General features: G+C 34.0%; 1 protein-coding gene across 1 annotated transcript in view; it reads right to left on the bottom strand.

Moving 5' to 3' along the window:
- Positions 1-19,931, bottom strand: part of CCDC73 (coiled-coil domain containing 73) — a 57,563-nt gene extending 37,632 nt beyond the window's left edge. The window contains exons 1-6 of the mRNA XM_037401657.1: positions 19,785-19,931; positions 8,616-8,687; positions 5,674-5,745; positions 4,859-4,894; positions 2,901-2,975; positions 793-831 (exon numbers count right to left, since the gene is read on the bottom strand). Coding sequence (XP_037257554.1) covers positions 793-831; positions 2,901-2,975; positions 4,859-4,894; positions 5,674-5,745; positions 8,616-8,687; positions 19,785-19,916 — 426 coding nt within the window. The 5' untranslated portion in view covers positions 19,917-19,931. The remainder of the gene's footprint in view (positions 1-792; positions 832-2,900; positions 2,976-4,858; positions 4,895-5,673; positions 5,746-8,615; positions 8,688-19,784) is intronic.
- Positions 19,932-22,786: the final 2,855 nt, after the last annotated feature.

Genomic DNA, 22,786 nt, shown 5'->3' with positions numbered 1-22,786 from the left:
GTCAGAGGGCACATTATTCAATTTCACCATATTTTGTGTAAAACCACTGTAGCGTTGAAGATGACTTTCAGTACAAATGTCATGGTACTTAAAGCTAAACTGGACGCTAGTTTTTTGAGCTTCTTAATTAAAATCACAGTTTGTAATGGTCTGACAATATTATCTTTACTCTTTCCAGTTGAGCAGCAGAATTTTCACAGCATTTATTCAATCAAGCTTAGCAGTTGTTCTGCAGCTCACTCTTTCACTTCCTAAAACAGACAACAGGGTTCAGAGCAACTCTGCTGTCACTCTGTATAAATTTATTCTCTGTGTCAAAGGGTGTAAGCTGGACTGGATGAAATCTAAACTGTTCAGGGGAACTGATGTTAAGAAGTAATTCTGAAGAGTGAAAAAAAGGGTGAGAGGGAAAACATCAGTTTTTCTCAAAAACAAAACTAAAAACTGCTTGGAATTCTCTACTACTTCTTTGAGACAAATATGCTAAATGTTATAAAAGTAACATAATTACCTTATTCAAATCTAATCTAGAAAGGCAACAAATGAACCAATTGTACTTTAATTCAGGGAGAAAAAAATCCACATGCTAAACAGCAGCTATCACACTATAAAAATCTGAAGATGTTGTATTTGAAAGTTTTTCAGATTCAAAGCTGGTACCACCTCTTTTGGTTATTTGTAATAATTATCACATATCACTTAACAGTTGGTTAGTATTTGCATTATACTCTAAGCAGATATTCTCTTTTCTTAAAAGCTGTTCCTTATTTTTTACTTTTATTAATTTCTTACCATTTCGTTCAGTTTCTTTTGTAAAGTGTATTTTGAAATCTGTGAAATGAACAAGAGATTCATTAAATTGTGGCTATGTTTTTTTAATGTCAATCTGCATTTTCATACCTACAATTTAATTGCATTTATTGCCCATCCAATACAGTAATACTGGGTTCGAATTAATGATTACACTATTTCTTTTATTATTATATTCAATTTACAAAATTTCAATTCAATATTTAAATGATGTAAAAATTCTTTACACAAATTGTTACTAGAGGAGTTTTGAAAAATGCATAAAACCTTGTGTTTTCTGAGATGTATCAGAAAAATAACATGTAAATGGACTACAGTCTGTAAACTAGACTCTTAAAAATAACCAGAGAAGAAAACAGAGATAGAAATGAAAGTATTCCTCAAGTCCTAGAGGAATGTAAGTGTGTTCCCTGTTGGAAAAAAGAATTCTCGGTAGATATTCTAAATGGCGGCATACAAAGACACATTGTACCAGTCTTGCATGCTTTAATAATATAAGACTGACATTTGAAGTCATCAACACTATTTCTCATACACCACTGACATCAGAGAATTTTAACTTGTATAATACTTAAGATTGCAAGAGCTTTAGTCTCTATATCTCTTAGAACGTTTAAAGAAACATCAACAATGTCTAGGGGGGGAAAAAAGAAATGTCAAAGAACCCTGTGTGTAAATCTTACACAGAAAATACTATTTCTAGGGAAAAAAACCCAACAATCTAAGCCTAGAAAACAATAATTTTAAGGTAGAATTTTGGCTCTCCTGGATAGATAAGGCTACAGAACCAAATTAGAAATTCCTCACTCTTATTTTAGGCTGATTTCCAAACAAATTTTTCTGGGTCCACAGATTCATTGCGACCTCCTGCTTCCTCAAGCCACAGCAGAATTTCCTAGATCTGAACTATACTGCTACAAAAATATTTGGGGTGTGAACATTAAACTTTTAATATTAAGCTTTTTTTTAAATTTCTGTTTTATCTTACAAAAGAAAAGCCAGTGGAATCTTTCATTATCCTTGCTGTCCACATACTATGCTCAGCAAGCCATGGAGGGATGTTCTCCATCATCTGTGCTATGCCAAGGTTTGATCAAGGCAACAAAACCCTTACAGCTATTGCACAGGAGGCTGGCCATGGGAATAAATTTCTTTTGCCCCTAAAATACCTTCAGTGTTAACTAAATTATTAAACAGTCTGATACCAGGTAAATGCATCCCATTATAAGAGAACATTAATTGGAACCAAACATGTTGCAAAAGAATGGGTAATAATCCATTATAACCATTTTGTTTTCAATAGAATTATTATCCCACTTAGTTTGGGGTAGAAAAAAATTAGTTCCTGGCAATACCTGAAATCTGGCAATGCATTACAATGCTAGTGCTCTTCTGTGTTGAGTTCTACTCTTTTAATCCATTTTCAACATACCTGCCTTGGTCTTTAAAATAAAACCAAAGACTAGCTACATCTCTATGTCTTCCTTTATTTCAAGTAACTGAATCACAGTCACAACTGCTCCAACACCATGTAACAACACAAAATACAATATAGAAATAAAACCAAGTGGTACCAGGGTAAATTGTGTGTTTATCTGACAATTTTACTGACAAGCAGGCATTGGAAAGCCATGGATTAAGCAACAAATACAGAAACCTTCTAGTGAAACCAAGGAAAATAATGAAAAACACAGGTACCACTGTGAGCCGGAGGCCTAGTGTAAATTCTTGTTTCTCTTTGGAAGTCCAAACCCAGTATTTCCAGGCAGTTGAGAAATAAGAAGACAAGAATAGAAAAAAAGACTATGGAAATGAAAAAATGCACATTTCACATGCTATTTGGATTTTTACTGAGTCTGCAGATCTTCTGGAGGAAAAGAACTTTAGGAGGAAGGCTGACTTGAAGTAGTCTTGACACTGAAGGTTAGAACAGAAAGTCAATGTTGGAAAGGGAGATGTACATGTACTAAAAAGATTGAATAAGGCAGCCTTAAAAACCCTCTTAAAACAACTATGCTTACCAGTGAAAAAACCTAAAACCAAAACACTTGCGTAGCAAGGGAAGTTATTTAACAAAAATAGTAATTTACCTGTAACGCTTTTAAGGCTTCTTTCAGTCCATCAATTTCTTTTTCTTTTGTTTCCACCGCAAGTTGATATTTTCCCTTTCAACAAAAGTGGTACTTCAGGATTTGGGCAGAATAAATGCTTAGGGACATGGTTTAGTGGTGGACTTGGCAGTCCTGGGTTAACGAGTGGACTTGAGGATCTTAAAGGTCTTTTCCAATCTAAATGATTCTATGATTTACAACAAATTTATCAACAAGAATGTTACAAAAATAAAGCACTACTCTGCTATGACAGAACAATTCATAGATGAAAACAGGTGAAAATTCAGCTAAATATTTTTAAAATGTACATATATATTGCTATAAAAAGAAAAGTGAAAACATGATAGTATATTTTCATCACTTATGACTAGCCAGCAAGTTTAAAATTTTTCTGTTCTGGGAGAGACAAGCCTGACAAGTGCAGAATTAATGTTACTTCAGTTTAGAATAAAGATACTAAATAACAAAGAAAATATCAGGTAAATCCATTTTATTATCTGCTGTAGCAGGGTCTTCACAGAAAAAACTTTCTCAGTTTTTCCAACCCACGGAAGATTAAACCATAATCTGTTATCACTAGAATTACTAAACACATGCAAGCCTAAAATATTTTATATTTTTATATTGATATAAAAAGATATAAACACCCTTAAATATGTATATGAATGAAGTCAAAGGACTTCAGTGAAATTAAATCAGGTAAGAATCTTGGGCAGCAATCAATACAATGGAGAGCAGAATCTGATATCTCTGAAGATATCAGAGAACACACCAGGGAAAACAAATGCAACCATTCAACCACCCCTGTGTGTTCTAGTTGTTTCTGACATTGTGCTGTCTGTGCAATCCCCTGAAACCACCTTGATGAATAAAAGTACATATAATGTAAATTGGAGCAAAAATTATTCTTTGTATTCAAACTCTGTCCTGAAGCATTACAGTTTAATTTATTCTTTCAGTTACTTTGTTAAAAAGCACTGAAAGTGCTATTCAATTCAATGGAAGCACTTAGAGAACAAAAAAATAATCAGCACACAGTTTAATTCTGAAACAGTAGATGTCACAGAAAATACAAGTCAGGGACTACTACATAGGTGTGGACAAACAGGGTGTCTCAAAACAAAAACAAAAAAACCCCAACCTCCAAATGCAAGCAAGAAAATAACTAAACCAGATAATATAAATGCGGTAAACCAAGTTTACTTTGATATACTTTCAAACCAATTTTACCAGTTTGCAAATTTCTGTGCAAGTTCTTAGGAAACATATAGCATACTCATCCATTGCATCTTAATCACTAGGAAATTTAAGTGAAGCAATAGAGTCCGCATGCAGACATTCATTGACTTCACTGTCTGAAACAGGCTCCTAGTGTATCAAATGCAAATCTTTTATTCAGAAGAGGAAGCAGGCACTCAGCTTGGCATAAAAACCTTATGTAGTTAAGAAAAATCCCATAAATTCATGCTTAAGTATATCTTACTTCAGTTTAGTTCAAGTTCCTTAGGAGATCAGCTCAGGTAAGTCAGTAAAAGCCCTATTAAAATCTTCTTTTACTAAACAAGTTAAAATCGTTATTTTTCACTAGTTCGTGGTAAAAGGCTCATGATGATTTGTACCAAACCCCCAAAACAAAGTAAATATTGCATAGCTTCAGTATAGAACTATCAAAGAACACTTTTACCGAAACTGATTTTTATCATAAGCAGATTTTAAAGTGACATTTCACAAGTAAAGTTCTGTAGAATATAAACAAAAACCCCAAAGTAATATAGGCTATAAGGAAATTTATTTTGCAAAGGCCATATTGAGAAAAATAATGTAATTGTAATATACTTAGTTTATACTTAGAACATATTTGATAAGAAAATTATAATGCCATACAAATTGTGTGCTTCATTGGATGACAAGTAACAAATAATTGTAATGCAGAGTACCTTTTCTTCCTCCATGGCAAAGATTCTTGCCTGTAACTTGATTGTCAGTAGCAAAAAAAAAAAACAAAAAACAAAAAACAAATCAACACTGCGCATGAGATTAATCTTATTCATGCAACTTGACAAGACAATATAGTTACATTACCCTGCATAGTGTACTTCCTGGAGGTTTTTTTCTTTAACTATAGCTACCGTAGAGTCACAAACAGCAACCTTGTAAATCACAAATTATTTTTTTCAGGAAGAAAAACCTGTTTAATTTCTTTTTTGTGTGTGATATGACTGTGATGCAGCATTAGTGAAAAATTCTTCATCACCGTATGCAACAGCTTCAGTTCCTATGACTGTTCCCTGCAAGTTCTTTCAGCATTCATATTTGCTGATTGTATATTATAGAGAAAAAAACTCACAACCCCAATTTGAAAGACTGAAACACACTTTCAAATGTTGAACAGAATAAGTTATATGGCAGTTCTTTTACAATAGTTTATGAATCTAACCTTGAAGAGTACGTGCCAACTAAGAGATGGGGGGGGGGGGGGAAACAAAACCGATTAAAAGAAGCATTATCTTCTCTAGGAATTTTTTGAAAAATAAAAATGAAAAATTCCTGAAAGCGTGGCTTACTGAGAGGAACTGTCAAAATACAGGCTTTATACTGTGTCTGGAAGAAAGAGAAAGACCTGATTTCTTTGAGCTGTATATTCTAATATTGATATGCAACAAAAAAAATTTTAATACCAACTGATAACTTGCTATTATGCCATCATATTTTAAAATCTCATTGTCAAAGCGAGAAGGCCTTATTTTGCTACCTGTTTTTTAAAAGCTGCCATTGCTTCTTTGTTTTGTTGGTGCAACGTGTCTGTCTGATGCTGCAGAGTTTCCTGCTCATGTGAAATAACAATAACATGTTTAAAATGTTATCTTACAGCAAACGATACACATAGTATTTCAAGAAGAAACCTGTTTCCTTGTCAAATATTTTTAGAAGGATGTGACTGATTAAAAAACACTGAAGACTAAAGAGAGACATTTGTTAACTGGTAATCATCTTTTTGGTAGCAGCTTCTTTTTAATTCATAATGGGTAACAATCCCACATCTGGAATTCAGATTTTTTGTTGCTAAGACTTCTATAAACAGCTCTTACCAATCCTATCAACCCACAGAAGCAATCCAACACCCACTGCCATCTTAAGACAGCATCCTGACCAGTTTCAGGTAGTTATAATAGAATTTTAATTATATTACTTTTAATATCCATTAAAAAGTACAATCCCATTAAAAAGAACAATCTGTTATTCTGTTTTTAGTTAAATTATAGTCATTTGACAAACTACATGAAAGCACTGAAGGAGGGCAGAAAAGACGAAGAATAAGGCAATAGTATAAGATTTTATAATCCTACTGCCTGCTTTACTCTTATCCACAAAAATAATAAACTGAGTTAAAGATGTACTATATAGTTTTTATTTTTGTTATTATTTCATATCATAATCTCATTGACTAATAGTACATGCTGCAAGTTGGAAATATTTAATAACTTTAAGCATCGTGTTCCTATACAAGATAGGAAACCCTCCCTCCACAATTGAGGTGAAGTAATATAGAATATATGTTTGTAGTTCTAGACAATAAAAAATATTAGGTAAAGGTAGTCAAGAGGCTCTGTCCTTGACCTGCTATATAAAAAATATACATAGGTGTTTAGCTAAGAAATATTAGTGTGAAGTAGAAAATGATTAAGTAATAACCGCACAAAAGTAAATATAAATTGAGACTATTAAAGAGAATGACTTGGAGAAAATAAATTGATCATTTGTTTCACATGTATGAAGTCTGATTTTTTCTCCTGCCTTAATTGAGAGTTTTTCAGGCATAAAGGCTGTTCCAAAATTGCTACTTGCTCCAGTAAATTGGTGTTCCTTTCAAGTTCCACAAGTGACAACGGTTGCCCTTTGATACAAGACAAGAATCTGTGGAGGTAAGGTGTTTTGCATTCATGTACATACTCAATTCATTGCAAGATAGGTAGTGAAACTTTTGACTTTGGAACAGGCTGTTCAGGAGGTGGTGGAATTGCCATCCCTGGAAACGTTTAAAAATGTGTCAGTGCAGTGCTTAGGGACTTGGCTTAGTGGTGGACTTGGCAGTCCTGGGTTAATGGTTGGACTCGATGATCTTAAAGGTCTTTTCCAACCTAAATGATGCTATTCTGTTTGGCCTACTCTAGCATTATCGTGGTTTTTTGGTGTTTTTTTTTTTTTTTTGCAAGAGCAGCTACAGTATTCATAAAATGTAGACAAAGATTTGCTTTGAAATTGTAATATTAAATCAGAAACTTGGCTCAAGTCATGTCTTTATTTTAAACTAGTTTGCTAAATTTAAGGTAAAATAAAATATATACTGAATCACAGAAGTGTTGACTGAAAGGGATTCTTGAAGGAAAAAATAGAGCAGAACCTTTAATAAGCCACAGGAAGCTTATTGAACTCCTATTGAGGTCAATATGATTCTGCATTCAGAAGCCATCAGGTCACAAATTCAATTTAAATGTCATACTTAATGTTTCATCTTACTGGACTCTCCAGAATTAGAAACTCGTATTAGCTTGTTGCTTTGAAGTTCCAGAGCTCACATGAAGTTCCTAAAACCTACAACTCATTGTTTGCATCAGTTTTGCCATGTGCCAACGTTAAATGCAAAGTGAAGAAAAAAAATGAGAGTTCGCCTAATGCCTGTAAGTCCCATCTTTTTACTAACAGTAAATTAAATTGCTATTAAGGTCTCAGAATGAATGGAAATCATCCCTTTTGAAGCCAGATTATTAAGAACTGTGATGCTAGGTTAAGAAAAGCAAAGAAGGGTTACAAATTGAAAGCACTGTTGCTTTTACAAATATAAAATGTTTCCTGTTTCTGTGTGCACATATATATCTTTCAGGAAAAAAAAAGCACAGTTAGGATTATTAATTTAAGATGGTTAGGATGAACTTCAAGATGAAATAGTCTTCCTCTACTACTAAGATGTTAAATATCCTCGGATCAAGGATAGAGCTGAAATTATTGTTTTTTCTGTGATCGTAAAATATACAGAGTGAAGCCTTTTATCTTGTGACCTAGTGTCAATGGTCATAGGTTTGATTGTATTAAAGAAGGGAATGGATTTCCTATGAAAGCATAACCTCAGGAGCCCTAACACTAAGAAGAATGTTAGACTTATTTCACTGAAAATTTCACTGTGAGCATTTAAAAGCTGACAAACCACTTTTGAATATGTCTAATGTCTAAGTTTCTGTTTAAAATAATTTTTTGGAAAAACTGTCACTTCCAAAACATTGCAAGTGAAGCAGTTTGTACAACTGCACTGGTACTTGCACTTGCCAAAGCTAAGCATAATACAAGAGAAGCTGCTGCGTAGTTCCCCCCTCCCTAACGTGTCAACATGCCTCATGTTAAGCTAAATGTCTTATTGCTTCAATATTTACATCCCATTTGACTGGAGATTTCCAGTCATGCCAAATATTAGGACGGTTCTCTATCGTTAATCAAATTTCTAGGTTGGGCACAAGCCAAATAAATATAAAAGCTATAGAATTTCATGGCTGGACAATAAACTGTTGGCTACCACATTCTACTATTAGAAATGACAACAGCCTTTAAAAAGGGGAATTGCACTAAATCACAACCCATATTATTATTATATTAAGATTAAATCCCAGCAGTCAAAACACAAAAACCATGTAGGAAAGTTACCTTCTGCCATTCAAGTTCCTGTTTCTCTACAACAATTTTACTTATTTGATCTTCATAATTAATCTGTGTTTCCTAGTTAAAAAACAAAGAAACAAATTTACATAAAACAGTACCTGCAAACTGAACACCAGCATAATCTGTGTATTCATATTCTTCTTCCTTTACAGTCCAGTACATACAACAGCATGTGCCTACACACAACACAGCAAAAAAGGGCACAAAAGTTCTCTGGATGTGGTAAAATAGGAGATGAGTTTAGCTGTTCTAGCCAGAAAATTTGCAGAATAACCAATTTAGATTGAAGTGCATAGCAGAGGATTAGGAGCTAGGATTATAGCTCTCAATTATCAGGAATAGTTCCCTCTTCATACATATTTTCCTATGCATCTTACAACAAAACCAGACACCAGGGGAATAAACCAGATGACTTCACTGCTAAAAACTTACTGAATATTCTGATGAACAGAGTCAAAATACTGAGATGAACAGAAACTCAGCAAGCTGCAAGAAGTGCTTAAAGAAACAAGCGTAGTCAATGATACAGATAATCATGGTTAGTAAGTCAGAATCTTTGGGACATCTTAATTATTCAACTCAAAGCATTTGAATCTTTATTCTTTTTGATGTCTCCCAGGGAAAACGAAAAGTTTGTGTCAGCAATTACTTCTGTTATGGAAAAAGTGAAATATTTATCATAACCTTCTGTGCCAAGAAGCCTCCTGACCTACCAGATGAAAGTAAGAAGAGAAGTCATGGAAAATCAGCACTTTCTGATTACATGAACTACCAGAAGAAAAATCTAAGAACATAATTAAAGTCTGAGGTTTCAGTCACAATCCAGAAGACATACTAGTAACAGAAAGGTACATTAGATCTCTTGTTCTTGGCAGAAGCACTTTGTTCAAGAATCAAACTATTACTCTGATAATCAGTAAGACTTATGTGCTGACAACCACAGTTGCCAAAAATTTACAGGAATTTCCCTGAAACATTCTGATATTAAAGTCAAATTTTCCTAACTGGAATCAGCTTTCCTTTTGAGCCTAATTCTCATGGGCACTGGCCTTCCTTTACAAATACAATACTCAAAAAAGGAAGAACAGGTTTCCCTATCAAACAGTTAGGACTTCTTGTTAGAACAGTATTTTAGGCTTTTGATGCATATCGTAAGCAATTCACCACTGTCCTGTTATTGTATACAGTCAAAATAATGAATATCCTTTGAAGACCCAGAGACCTACACTGATGTGTTGCTCTGAGCTTCAAAAGGCAAATCTCCCACCTTTTTCTCTGCACACTGATGATCACCTTGAAAATGTGACTACATTAAAGTAAGATGATTTCTCTTTGATGGATTGGTGCGCTAGTAATATTTATTGAGGTTTTGTGTTGGACACACTCCAACAAAGGCCAAGCTAACTGCGAGGGTAAAAGAGTACTCCCAATTCTTGAACCCCAATACTTGAACTGTTCTCTGAATTACTGTATTTATATATTATGTGCACATTAACTTTTTTTTAGTTTATCTTCCCCATTTCAGTTTAAAACCTGCATTCTAAAGTGAGCAAAATGAAGTGGCTATAATCCTCAGGGAAAGTGACAACTCAAAGCCATTTATGGATCTCTCTAGTAAAAAAATCTAAAAGCAGGCCTCAAAAAGATTATTCTCTTGATACAGGGTTTTAAGTAAAATTTTACTGAATTGCAATACCATGAATATTACCATAAGGGAGAGGAGGGAAAAAAAATAAAAGAAATGAAATCACCTCTGGATAAAGCAATAAATTTTCTGAAACACTGAAATAGCAAACTAAGTTCTTCCTCCCCTCCTTCCACAACCAAGCAGATAATGCAAATGTTTTGCTACAAAGAATAAAGTATGCTGCATCTTTAAGAAATGCAATTATTTACTAAACCCAGTACAAATCAGAGTTCCAAATTTTTGATACAAGGATATTTACAATTCTTTGATAATCTGTGCAAAACTGTTTTTAAAAAAAGATTTTTCAACCTTTTCTCACTTAGTATTACATTGCATCCATAGCCCCACTGTACTATCAATAGAAACAAAATGGCAAAATATGTCCCAAGGTGATTTAAAATAGGTTTTTGACATTGACATCCTTTATAGGTTTTAGGGTCAAAACTGACTTCCTTAATTAACAGGCAGTTTACAGGAACACATGTGGATAGAAATAACACACACTTCTATCCACAAGAGGCTACTCCTAAGCATTTCAAGAGTTACTTGCAGGATCTAAAAATATGCCTCACTCACGTGAATTTTACATATAAAATGCTGAATATACTTGTAAATTAAAATTTGGCTCACAGAACAGAAAAGTTCTTTAGGTTTTGCTTCTCTGATATGTACCAATAGAATATAGATGGAGAAGAGACCTGAAGATTTCATATGCCTCATGGTAAAAAAATAAAATAAATAAAAATTAAGATAATTGAAAAGATTATCAATGCTCCCCAGTTCTGCCTTAACAAATAGTACTCCAGAGTTGCAATGAATTTGTTTTCCGATACTAATCTATAAGTCCTGAAAGAAAATATATCCCCTTGCGCTCCCTGGAGTGATAAAAACAAATGAGGCTGACTTACAGCTTCTTACAAAGTGTAATCTTAAGCAATTTATGTCATTAAGCAACAAATGCTATTAAAATGATATATTATTAGCAAAAGCCTTGTTCAAAATGGTAAGAAGTTAAGTAAGATTACGAAATCTGACCCCTAAACACGCTGTATAAATTATTGCTACACTAATCAAAACACACTGTAGTAGTATTCTTCCCAAACTCCGGAGTATATATTTGTACCACTCCCCTGTGCAGACACTAGCATATGTATAGTGTATTTCAGAGACAAAACCAGAATTTTGATCCAGTGCACAACTCAAGACAGAGAAGGAGGTGGCCAGTTATTCCCTGGATCAGATCTAGCCTGGGGGAATCCAAGAATCTGTACTAGTGCAACAGAAGCAACAGTAACATGCTGCTGGAGATGTAGCATGGATTTAGATCAACATGATGGACAGTAAAACTGCCCCCAGCATACCTGAAGTGCCCGAATAATTTAGTCCTAATATACCTTTTCATAACATGCTAATTTTTCAAGTATATATTTTAAAAACATGCAAACTACTTACACCAAGTACTGCATTTCTTCAGCTTCTATGCATACAACCGTCTCTTCTTTGTAAACTCATCTAGTTTAGTTTATTTGTTATAAGCCAGAAGCTCAAGTTTAGAACCTTTACAAAATAAACTTTAAACTGCAACTAGCATCAGAAAAGAAATACAGCGCTGAAGGTAAAGTGGTAAACAGAGATAAAAAGCTTAAGATATGCACTGTGATTCTGACCTCACTAAAATTTATGGCAAATATATCACTGCTTTCAATAGTTGTTGGAGATCAACAAGTATCTACCTATATTAAGCTTATCATGAAATAAAGGGAAAGGAATAATGTTTTTAAAAGAAACAACATAGTGGATACTACCATTACAAATTCTTGACAAAAGAAAACCTCAATCCAAGTAGACTGGGCTTACTGAAAAACAGCAGTTACCTAAATGAAACCTTTATATGAAAAAAGCAGTAATTTTAGTACAAAACAACAAAAATACTTTATAGACAATGGAACTGGCAGACTATTTGTAATCAAGCATATACACCGCTTCAATTGTAAAATATGTAAGTATTTTAAATCCTAATGAGGACACTGAAAAGAAAATACTCAGAGAAACACATTTTTGTGCAGATATGTGTTTTAAAACTTTACAACTGTTCTAAGAAACAGCATGAAAAAATATGACATTTATAATAGTTAATTCCCGCATCCATACCAGCACTTTGCATTTAGCTAAATAAATACAATAATACAAGTTTGAAAACATTAATTTCCATTTTAAGTGAACCTTTGCTTGAATACTAAAGAGGGTAAGATCCAAAGTTCTAAGTGAACAACACTCTTCCAACGTACTCCCAAATTATAAAGAAAAATCTGGAAGCTGTCAAAAATGTGTACATATGTAACTACCATTAAAAAAATAAACACCATAAATACTTAAATTGAGAATGAATACTAATGATAAAAATGTTCTCATGTGAAATTGCTAACAAATATAAGCCTTATGCATAATTTTTACTTCTTTCAAAGGACATTTATAGTTTACCCATTTTGAATTGAAAACTTTTAAAACTTGCGTGAAGCACTTTTTTTTTTTTTAGAAGTTCCACCAGCTGTTATAATAAGACAAAAACATTTTTTGTTATACTTGGGAGAATTATATTGTCTATAACTTTGAAGAGGTATCAAAAAACCCACAAAACCTTAAAAGTGTTCATTTTTTATTAGATGCCTTAGGACTACATGGATTTAAGTGTTTTTATAAAAAAGACTACCATAACAATAAAAGAGGAGTAATTTGATGGTTTATTTACTCGTTATAACCTTTAGAAAGTGTCAAGCCTTCTTTAAAGTGTTTGCTTCAGGCTGTAGTTTTACAAGATGCGCTCTGGATTGGTCAAGCCCCCTCGATTCTTGACCCTGAACAGATTTAGGAACAGAGTACAGCTGGCTCATGTCCAGGCAGCCAAAACTGCTGCTAGGTACTTTTATTATCTTTTTTGAACTCATAATCTACCTCCTACAAAATTGCACATCCTATTTCTCATGCAGGTCAATCAAATAGTACCCATAGAAACTACAGTTTCTGATTGCTTTGTACCATAATTAGAATACCTTTCATGAACTAAATTCAGTACAACTCTTAGTAGACTGCATTGATATCCTTCTTAGGTTTTGTTCCCAAGCTATCCTTCTTAGGTTCTGTTCCCAAGACAAATGTGAAAGGGAGAAAAAAATATTTATAACAGCTTTATTCTAACTTTAGTTTCTGATAAAACATTTTTGGATCTTAATAGTTATGACAATTAACCAAAAACCTTTAGTAACCACATATTTGGAACTTATGCTCAAAAAATTTCCTTTTTCAGAAGCAGAAACAGAAATGTATACCAACTGCTTTTTTTCCTTTGGAAATCTTTCACTGATCTATCCTTGATTCCACTGCATAGGCTGCAATTGCTCTATGTTTAAATAAGGCTCATCTATTGAAATACATTCCTTTAAATGCTTGCATTGTTACTTATAGTGCTCTTCTCTCCAACTTCAAGTAATCAGTTCCTAATCAAAAGCCATATTATTTGCTAACACAGAAATTATAAGCTAACACACTGCTTACTGACTTGAATAACAATGTGGTGTATATCACAGACATGAGATCCGTAAACTTCAATACTGTTTGTTCTTTTATATCCACATACTTACTTTTTTAATATTCAGATTTCCTTGTTTCCACCATTTTGCTTAAAAGTACCCGAATTTACACTTAGGCAGAAAATCCAGCTATAAGACTTGAGACTTCTTGTTCTGTTTCCCTGCAGCCTGTGTTAATGGTGTCCTGTTTGCCAACTTCTAGGTAATAAACAAAGCCACCCACATTTCTATTCTATTTTATCATTGTTTCTCCCCCCCCTTAATTTCCTCTTTTTACTCTGTCCTTTAAGAAAATCAGATCAAGCTATTCACCATTTTTATTGTTTGTTAGCAGTTAGAATTGTTCATTGCAATAAACCTCACCAAAATCTTTTATTTCCCTAGCATACCCTTTATTTCTAGAAAATATTTCTGCCATACGTTCTAAAATGGTAGTTGCCCTTCTCACAAATAGAAATTTAAAAAGGCAGTATTGAAACATTTCTTTCTTCTATGATTCTATAGTTATCCTATGCAAAAGCCTGAAAATAACTTAAACTTAAGCTCTTTTTAACAAACAAGCAAACAAAAAATCTTTATTTATGCATTAGTTTCATTCAATCTCATGTTTATGGTCACTGTAGATTGTTTCCACAAAGCTGCCTATATAGCTACAGCAGATGCCTCAGGTGCCCTTCTTAACTTTTTGCTATTCCACACGTCTGAAGGTGGTTCTTCCCTTGCAGAATATGCCTCCAACAAGGTTTAGCTTTAGGTGTATCATAGTTTTTCTGGGTTTTTTTCAGGTCTAGATATAGCACAACCAATATGACCATCATGATCATAACTGGCATGTCCACCAGTATTGTAATACCACTAATAACTCAAATTTAGTCTTTTTTTTTTTTGCTCCTTCTGATAAGTAAGTTTATGGTTTCATCAGCTTTCTCCATTTAATATCTCAAAAAGCAATTTGCCTTCTGAGCCCCAGTGGCACTTCCAAATACTATAACCTCATACTGAAACTTTCAATTTTCATCTCAGTACTGAACTCCACTTGCCCTCTTACCTGTGAAACACTGCCAAAGAGATGAGTTAGCTCCGCACAGTTATGTATGTCTCTTCCATTCTGAAACAGACTAGGTCAGGTACCCTGAGCTACAACGCGCTATAAGGTGCTACATTATGCAGTGCAAAACCCTGCACAGTTGACAGAAAGAAGTAGTTTATTTTAGGAATGGGAGAGAGCAGTTAAGGGTGAGCAAAACTCCCTCATGTCCTCCCTCTAAGAAAAAGTAGAAATTAGCCACTCTGACAAAGAACTTGGATTCAAATAGCCAAAGCCACAGCAAACAGAGTAAGAGGAATTGATGTAAACTTGCTCACATCTATCGGAAAGGAGGAGCACATACAGCTCTGCAGCACTACACAGAGCTAAAGTTTTTGAGAACAGCAACCAGAAAAAACTCAGGGTGAGATGTGAGAACCTTAATGTCTGCATCATGACAACCTACATTATTCAGGAATTTTCTCTTTTAGGAAATAAGTAAGTAAATATCCTTCTGATATTTTCTTTCTCAATGATGGCTTACTGGCCATCAGCATGAAAGTGGGTAAACACAGAAACGAGGTCTAACTTATATCAAAACAGAAAGCAAAACAGGAGACAGAAAGGGACAGAAACTAGAAAAAACAGGGAAAAGGAAGAGGGGGAAAGCGTTAGAGGCAGGGAAGACTAAAGCAAATAACAGCAAAATGATAGGACCAACTAGCCTTTAAAAAATATTCCTGTCCACAACATGGAACTGATTCCAGAAGACTCAAGACCTCGCAGTCCTGTGCTGTGAGCACAGATATGAAATTGCTGTGAGCACAGGTAGGAAATTCCCTGGCAAATCAGATATTGCACCCCCAGTTCCAGTGGCTGATCCTCATACCACCTGCTACATCAACATACTCCTTTGGCTCAAGCAAGGGAGAAGTTTTACGTAGTGCTTGACAGTAAATAGTAGGATGATAACTACCAATAACAAGTCAATACAGCTTCACTTTACAAAATCTGGTGTGTGTGTGTGTTTTCCAGGATTGTAAAAGGAAATATTTAAAGATTCTTATATTAAAATATTTATTTGAACATAGAAAATGTTCTTATGGGTAAACTCAATGCCCTCTGGAACTCCAAGGTTCTTTAATACAACATAATTTTCTTTTATAGTAAAGAGAAATTAACTTGTGAGAAAATTTGAAAGCTGGAAAAAACCAGTTTCTTAGAAAGTATTTTAGTTAAAAGGGTAAGCACTATCAAGTTATAGATATAACATAACTACCCAAAGAGAAAAGAGCACAATTTATTATTTGTAATTTTTACTAAACAGATGGGCATCAAATCTAATAAACTCAAGGCACAAATGACAGACCCTACAGTAATAGCCAGACTTTGTGATAAACCAGTTAACACCAGAAAGAGCCTCAAAGGGTGCTTGTTTTCAGGTATGGAAACAGGTCACTGAAATTTATGCTTGGCATCAAAGAAAAACATCAGTAAAACTTTAAAAATCATCACAAAGATTTATCTTTCTTGTGTTCACTTAATCAACACCTACAGTGCTTCAGCTACTACTGAAAACACCCATATCCTCAGATATTAGAACATATTGCTATCGAAGTAATGAAGAATTTCCTTGATTTCTTATGTTTACATGCTTTTCTGGCTAAGGATGGGTTTTTGTGTCTAGGACAAGAAAAAAAATCCAATACAATATATGGGCTTTCTCGTCCTTGTAAACATTATCCTTATATCTAATATTAGTTGTCCTATATGCATTGTACTCCAGAAAGCATTAAAGACTTCCAATTTGATGCACTATGTCGCAACTTTATGCTCTCAAAGTTGATTATATTTACCTCTTACGAGAAGGATCATCTCTTATCACACAACAACTGAACTCAGCTGATTACAGAGCAAGGCTGGCAGACTTTGTAACAAAATGACTGGGATATCCACCACAAAAGAATCACTGGGCTGACTGGTGCTTGATGAGTGGGAAAGCTAAACTGGCAAAAACCCAGCACATTCAAACTACTGGAGTGTTAAGTAATTCCTTCGGGTAGGGGGAAAGTAATACCATTTTCTGTAGCTTTTAATTACATACACATTCATATTAAGTCAATTCATAATAAAAACAAAGACCCTGTGAACAGCCAAAGGAATAAAGTGAAGTTGTATCAAGTATACTAATGTAAGCAACACATTCTCCAGAATAAACATGCACAGCTACCATTAATTGGGGTTTAATCTATAAAATAGCAGAGCAGTTACTTATTATGAGCAATTCCTCTAAATTATTTTTATTTTAATGACAGCTATATGTTTAACAAAGAAAAGTGAAAAGCAGATAGATGCTTTGAAGTAACTCAATGCGTTTATGTAAATAAGCATATTCAGAAAAATGAAATTTCTACTTTAAAATAGTATCTTATGGTATCAAGTATGGATTGTATAAAGTCTCTCAAAATATTTTAATATTTAATTGCTTTAGGGAGTTTAATCTTTATCTGTCCAGCTTCACACAGATAATTTCATCTGCAGATTTATTTTTATTAATTTGAATTTACACTGCAGCACAACCATTTATTAAATTCAAAATACATGATAGTTCCTGTCCTGAAGAGACTCTTGTCTAAGTGACAGGCAAGACCAACAACAGGAAGAAAAACAGAAGCAAACAGAGGTAAAATATCTCATCTAAGGTCAAGCCACAGATCAAAGGCAAATTTGAGAGTAAAATCCACTATAAGGCTATACAGCCTCCATTAGCCTACCAGTCTACTGTGAGCCTCACAAGCAACTTGGAAAGGATGTTGCAAAAGTAGTAAGAAACTAGCAGAACTTTAACTTTTTCTGCACTTTCTTATGCAGCAGATGACACAGTTTAAGTATGTTTCATGTCCATAGAAAAATTACTGTGGTGCAAGACAAGCACTATAATTCTCTTGAGGTAGTGCTATATTTTTCTCAGGGCTGATTATAAATTTACAGAATCACCTCATGTTGTTGAATTTGTAAGAAACTAATAGCTAAAATCAGGAGATGATTTTGTAGTTTGGTGGGTTTTGTTGTGTTGGTTTGGGTTTTTGTTTGTTTTTGTTGTTGTGGTTTTTTTTTTTTAGGAAAAACATCCATACAGAGTTGCATGGCCATATTATTCTATAACCCTTGCTTGTTCAAAATATTAATGTTTCATATTCCAAATGTCAAACATACTAAGCAAGCAGCCCTGAACTGATTGTTGAAGCAAAGCAAATAACAGAAATGCATTCAGGCATACTTTAAGATTCCAAACTGACTAGCTGTAAAATGCTTAACTTTTTTTTAAAAAAACTTAAATTTCTAACTACAAAAGGTAAAAATATATATACACTTTTTTTTTTTTTTTTTTTTTTTTTAGGGTGAGGAAAGGCACAGAAGTCTTAGAAGTTTAGGGCCATATGTCCTAACTATGGAATTGGCTCTTGGCATTAGCAATTTTAAAACTAGAAATACCTATAAGCCAAAAAATTGCTCATCTTCCTGAGGTAACCTTTTCTAAAATCACAGTTGCTTACTCTTGTTGTATAGCAGACACAAAACAGACAAACAAACCCAAAAAATCCCAAAAAATGAAAATCCGTGGCACTCTATCAACATTTTAAGCTCTGAACAAGTGCATTAAAAATGTAAAGTTATCAATGTAAATGGAACACTGCTAACAAATCTTGTAAGGAAAAGTACACTCCAATTATAATTATAAAAGTTAAATTTTTCAGTCTTTAAATACAAAAATAGTTAGACTAGAATAAACACTACTATGGTTACAAAAGTCTAGAGATCAGACCATGGTGAATTTCAACAACACTGCATCAAGAAAGTAGGATCATGCAGCTTTTTTCTTGGATTTTTTTTTTTTTTATTATTTTATGGTTTTTAAAGAGAAGACTATACATTTAACTTAGATCAAAATAAGCATAAATCAAGCATGTCATTAATATTAATATTTTAAAAGTAATAAGGCCCATCTTTTGAACAGGTCAAATTCATCAAGTGCAGAAAGACATACTTTAGGTCTTTCAAAAAAACCACAAAAACCCAACAGCTCAGAAACACTAAGGGGAGAAATAGAAATAGATTTTCACAGACATACAACTGAAAAGGTAACTACAGAAAAATATAACTGAAAAAGTAGTCACAGAAAATATAGATGCTTTCAACAGTGCAGCAAAAATTTTACTTTAGCACTACAAGATGATACAACTCATATTTCAAAAAACAAAATGCCCCCATCCTCCAACACTCAGTATGCTATTATTTTAGGCTCTAGCTTAATAGTTTAGCAACTTAAAAATGGTGAAATAAAGTGGATTTGGTTATCACAGCAGCTTTTTGCCCTTTTAGGTAATTCTGAAAAGCACAACCAAACAGACAAAAGTAAGTCAAAATCACTGCTCTTCTGGCAAATGGTAAATCAGTCTATGAAATGACAGACTTAGGGACTTGGCAATGACTTGGATTCTCCTTCTTTCCTTTTCATATCAAAGACTGCTTTTAAAGAGAAGAACTACAATGAAATAAATACAAAAACTTAATGCAGATAATTTTTGTCAATAGCCTAGCAATCAACTGTAGCAGCTTCGTACATTATTACAGGAAAGCCAAATTCATTCCCATACGGCCCTGTTGTCTTTGTGCTGTCTACAGAGAAATTTTTAATACAGATACTGCTTAAACCCATGGTATTTTTAAACAAAATCCTGGTTGCTGAATTAGTGTAAAATACAGCATGAAGTTTACCCACACTTATGCAGCATTTTCTATGATTGCATATAAGACAATGAAACACTGAAAAACAATATAAACACATTTACCCTTCTTATGCGTAGTTCTTCTATTGCCTCCAATAAACTTGTTTTAAAGTCTAACAGTCTAATGGAAAGTAATGTTTCTGATGGACTTTGAAGAGTAGAGTCAAGTGCCTGTGTTTCAACGTCTTCATCCATTCTTCAAAATGGTTTCTGCAAAACAAAAATGTGTATTTCATCTCCATTTTTTCTTTAAGAGAATATTCAAACTGCAAAGCTTGCAAATATAGAAGCACATTCTTTTTGCAAAGTTACAGCCATTATGCAATTAACAATATTTTCATTTTAAATTAGCATGCAATATCGTAAAAGAAAACAGTGAATCATTAATTCACCACATCAGTTTGGTTTTCCTCTTTATTTTTGGTTTGGTTTTAGTTTTAAACAAAGACTGCAAGGACCATGAGAAACAAAGTAGTATGGGGTTTTTTTTCAGAACTACTGCTCTGTGCTGGCATAAGGTACTGCAACTAACACATCAGGCCATGAAAAAGTAACTACCTATCTTAAAGATTTCAAAAATCACAAGACGGGCTCAATTTTAAAGAAGACCTTCAGATTGGCTTGAAATTATGAACCAAAGGTAATATTTGCAGTTTCTGCTTCTGAATTTTAACAAGAAAACTTTTTGGTTCTCGTCCCACAAGATCAAGTATCAAAATGTTGTACTTCAAGCTAGCTACATCAACTGTCGTCAAGCAAGGAGTTACACTAACATAAGACCCATGTGTCTCTGTAGGGACAAAGCATGTTTGTAAGTGTCATCAGAGACAACTACAACACTTAGCATTTGACTTACAAAAAGATGTACAACTGTACATGTTTCAGCTGTACTTCCCAGATTATATTTTTTTAATACTCGAGCCTGCATTTCCACCAGTCCACTAGCAAACATAATGCTACCTCTTCCCAGAGACACCCCATGTGTGTTGCTGGACTAAGAATTAAAGAGGTAGGGGGGTAGAGCACAGGAGCTGTGACTGATCTGGCTGTTTCCACAGAACCCTTAGGAAGGAATTCCTGCAGGAAGAACAGAGACCTGGTCTGTATCATGGGGCCATAACAACTACAAATCAGGGCTCACCACTTTTTCTGCTGTTGTCTAAATAAAACCCTAGTATAGATCAAATTTAAGCTGCTTGGTCATGGATAACAGATTGATTCCCTGCTTAGTTGCCCCACCACAAAAGTTAATTTTAAGTTAATGAAATAATGGTTTTGCTAAAAACAGAAAAATCAGGTTCATTTTTGTCTTCCATTTTAAAACACGTCTCATACTGAACTGTTCAAAATAAAATATTTATGTAAGTTCTTTTGTCAGTGTCAAAATGTGTATGTTTGAAGAACTTCTGAAGAGGCAGCAAATAAACTGCAAATAAGAACCATGTACAAACAGTTACCACTTCAGGCAACAAATCTGTTGTGTCAACGTGCCAACACGAATCAGGCATTGTGCAGCCAATCTGCATGTGTTTTAGACACAGTTTAGTCCTAGGTTGTTTGTTGTGGTTTGGTGGTTGATTTTTATTTTTGCCTTTTTTTTTTTAAATAAAGTAAATCACTATGATAAAAAAAATACTGCTTTTTGTTTAGCCAAAGAATTTAGAATTGATGAAGTCAGACCCTCCCAAAAGCACATTAAAACATTTGGGTTTGTTGGGTTTTTTTTGTTTCTTTCACCCAAGTTTTCAAAATTGTTTCCTTACTAATAAATATTGTACCACTAATTCATGAAGCACTGCTACAAACAAAACTTTTGGTATGGTATCAAGTATTGGGAGATGATCATAGCTACAAAACTAATAAAAATGCTAATAATATGCAAATAGATTAGGCTCAGAGCCATTTGATTTCACTTTTAATCATGCTGTATTTAGATGTGAAGGGTAAGATTTTACAAATATCATGTTAAGACATGATGCATACTAATTCTATTGCTATGAGCTGACATTACAGGTTCAGAGTTGAGGGATTCTACAGAGGTGAATTTCTTTCTACAAGACAGCACTGTTACCAAATGGAGAATCCTGGTAGTCTGTGGTAATGGTGGGGCAGACAGGGGATGGGGGAAGAGTGCTTGTGAAAAAGTTGACACAGAAAAAGATGGCCTAACTCAGGTATTCATCCTACAAAAGTAAGTGCACTTGAAGAAGTGCATGTCAGTTATGAAATAATTGCTATTCAAGTCAACCAGTAGAAGAATGTGTATTAACCGATACACAGTGGGGCTTGTGATTTTCTCTCCCATCATAGAAGCAATCTGAGAATTATTTTCTCAGGGTGATATTTTCAAACCAACACTATACTCTTAGGATTGGAAGAAAACGGGCCTCAGGCATCCATGGGCTTTCTCTCAGCTCACTGATCTCAGCAGGAGCACTTGGCAAACAAGACTTCACCTCCCTAATGCAATATAAAATACTCACGTAAGGATAAAGGTTTTTCTGAGTGAAGTTCATTGAGTCTTCACCCATCCCTTCATCGTGAAAGTACTATTTTCTCATGGGCAATTTGTACTCAGACTGCTTTTTCCAAGACTGCAACAAAATGCTTCACAGCCTACTGTTGAAAACTGCAAGGTACAGCATGTTATACATGCTCCCTCTCGTCCTCCTCCAAGTTGAGTGCAAGGCACCTCTGTGGTCTCATCCACCACAGAGAGATTAAAGAACTTAGTTACCTGCCAAATACTTTATACTATGCTTGACCAGAAACAAAAATATACAAAATACTTTAAAATATCTACCATACTATAAAATGCCTACTTTCAATACCACACGTTAATACAACTGTCGAGAGCTACCATAAAGATGTATGATTACTAATAAATGTCCTTTGACAAAGGAAAAAAAAGTCTCGTGTAATCAAAGATATTCCCCAATAGATGCATTTTTACTTTAACAACTTATATGTCAGTACACCAGTAACATAATTAAAATAATAATAATAATCTAGAGCATATATGAGATAACATTCTAAAAGTTAAAGTAAAAATTATTGAAGTTCCT

This window comes from Falco rusticolus, chromosome 10 (genome assembly GCF_015220075.1).
Source record: "Falco rusticolus isolate bFalRus1 chromosome 10, bFalRus1.pri, whole genome shotgun sequence".
NCBI classification, from domain to species: Eukaryota; Metazoa; Chordata; class Aves; order Falconiformes; family Falconidae; genus Falco; species Falco rusticolus.
This window is presented reverse-complemented; position numbering and strand designations above follow the sequence as displayed.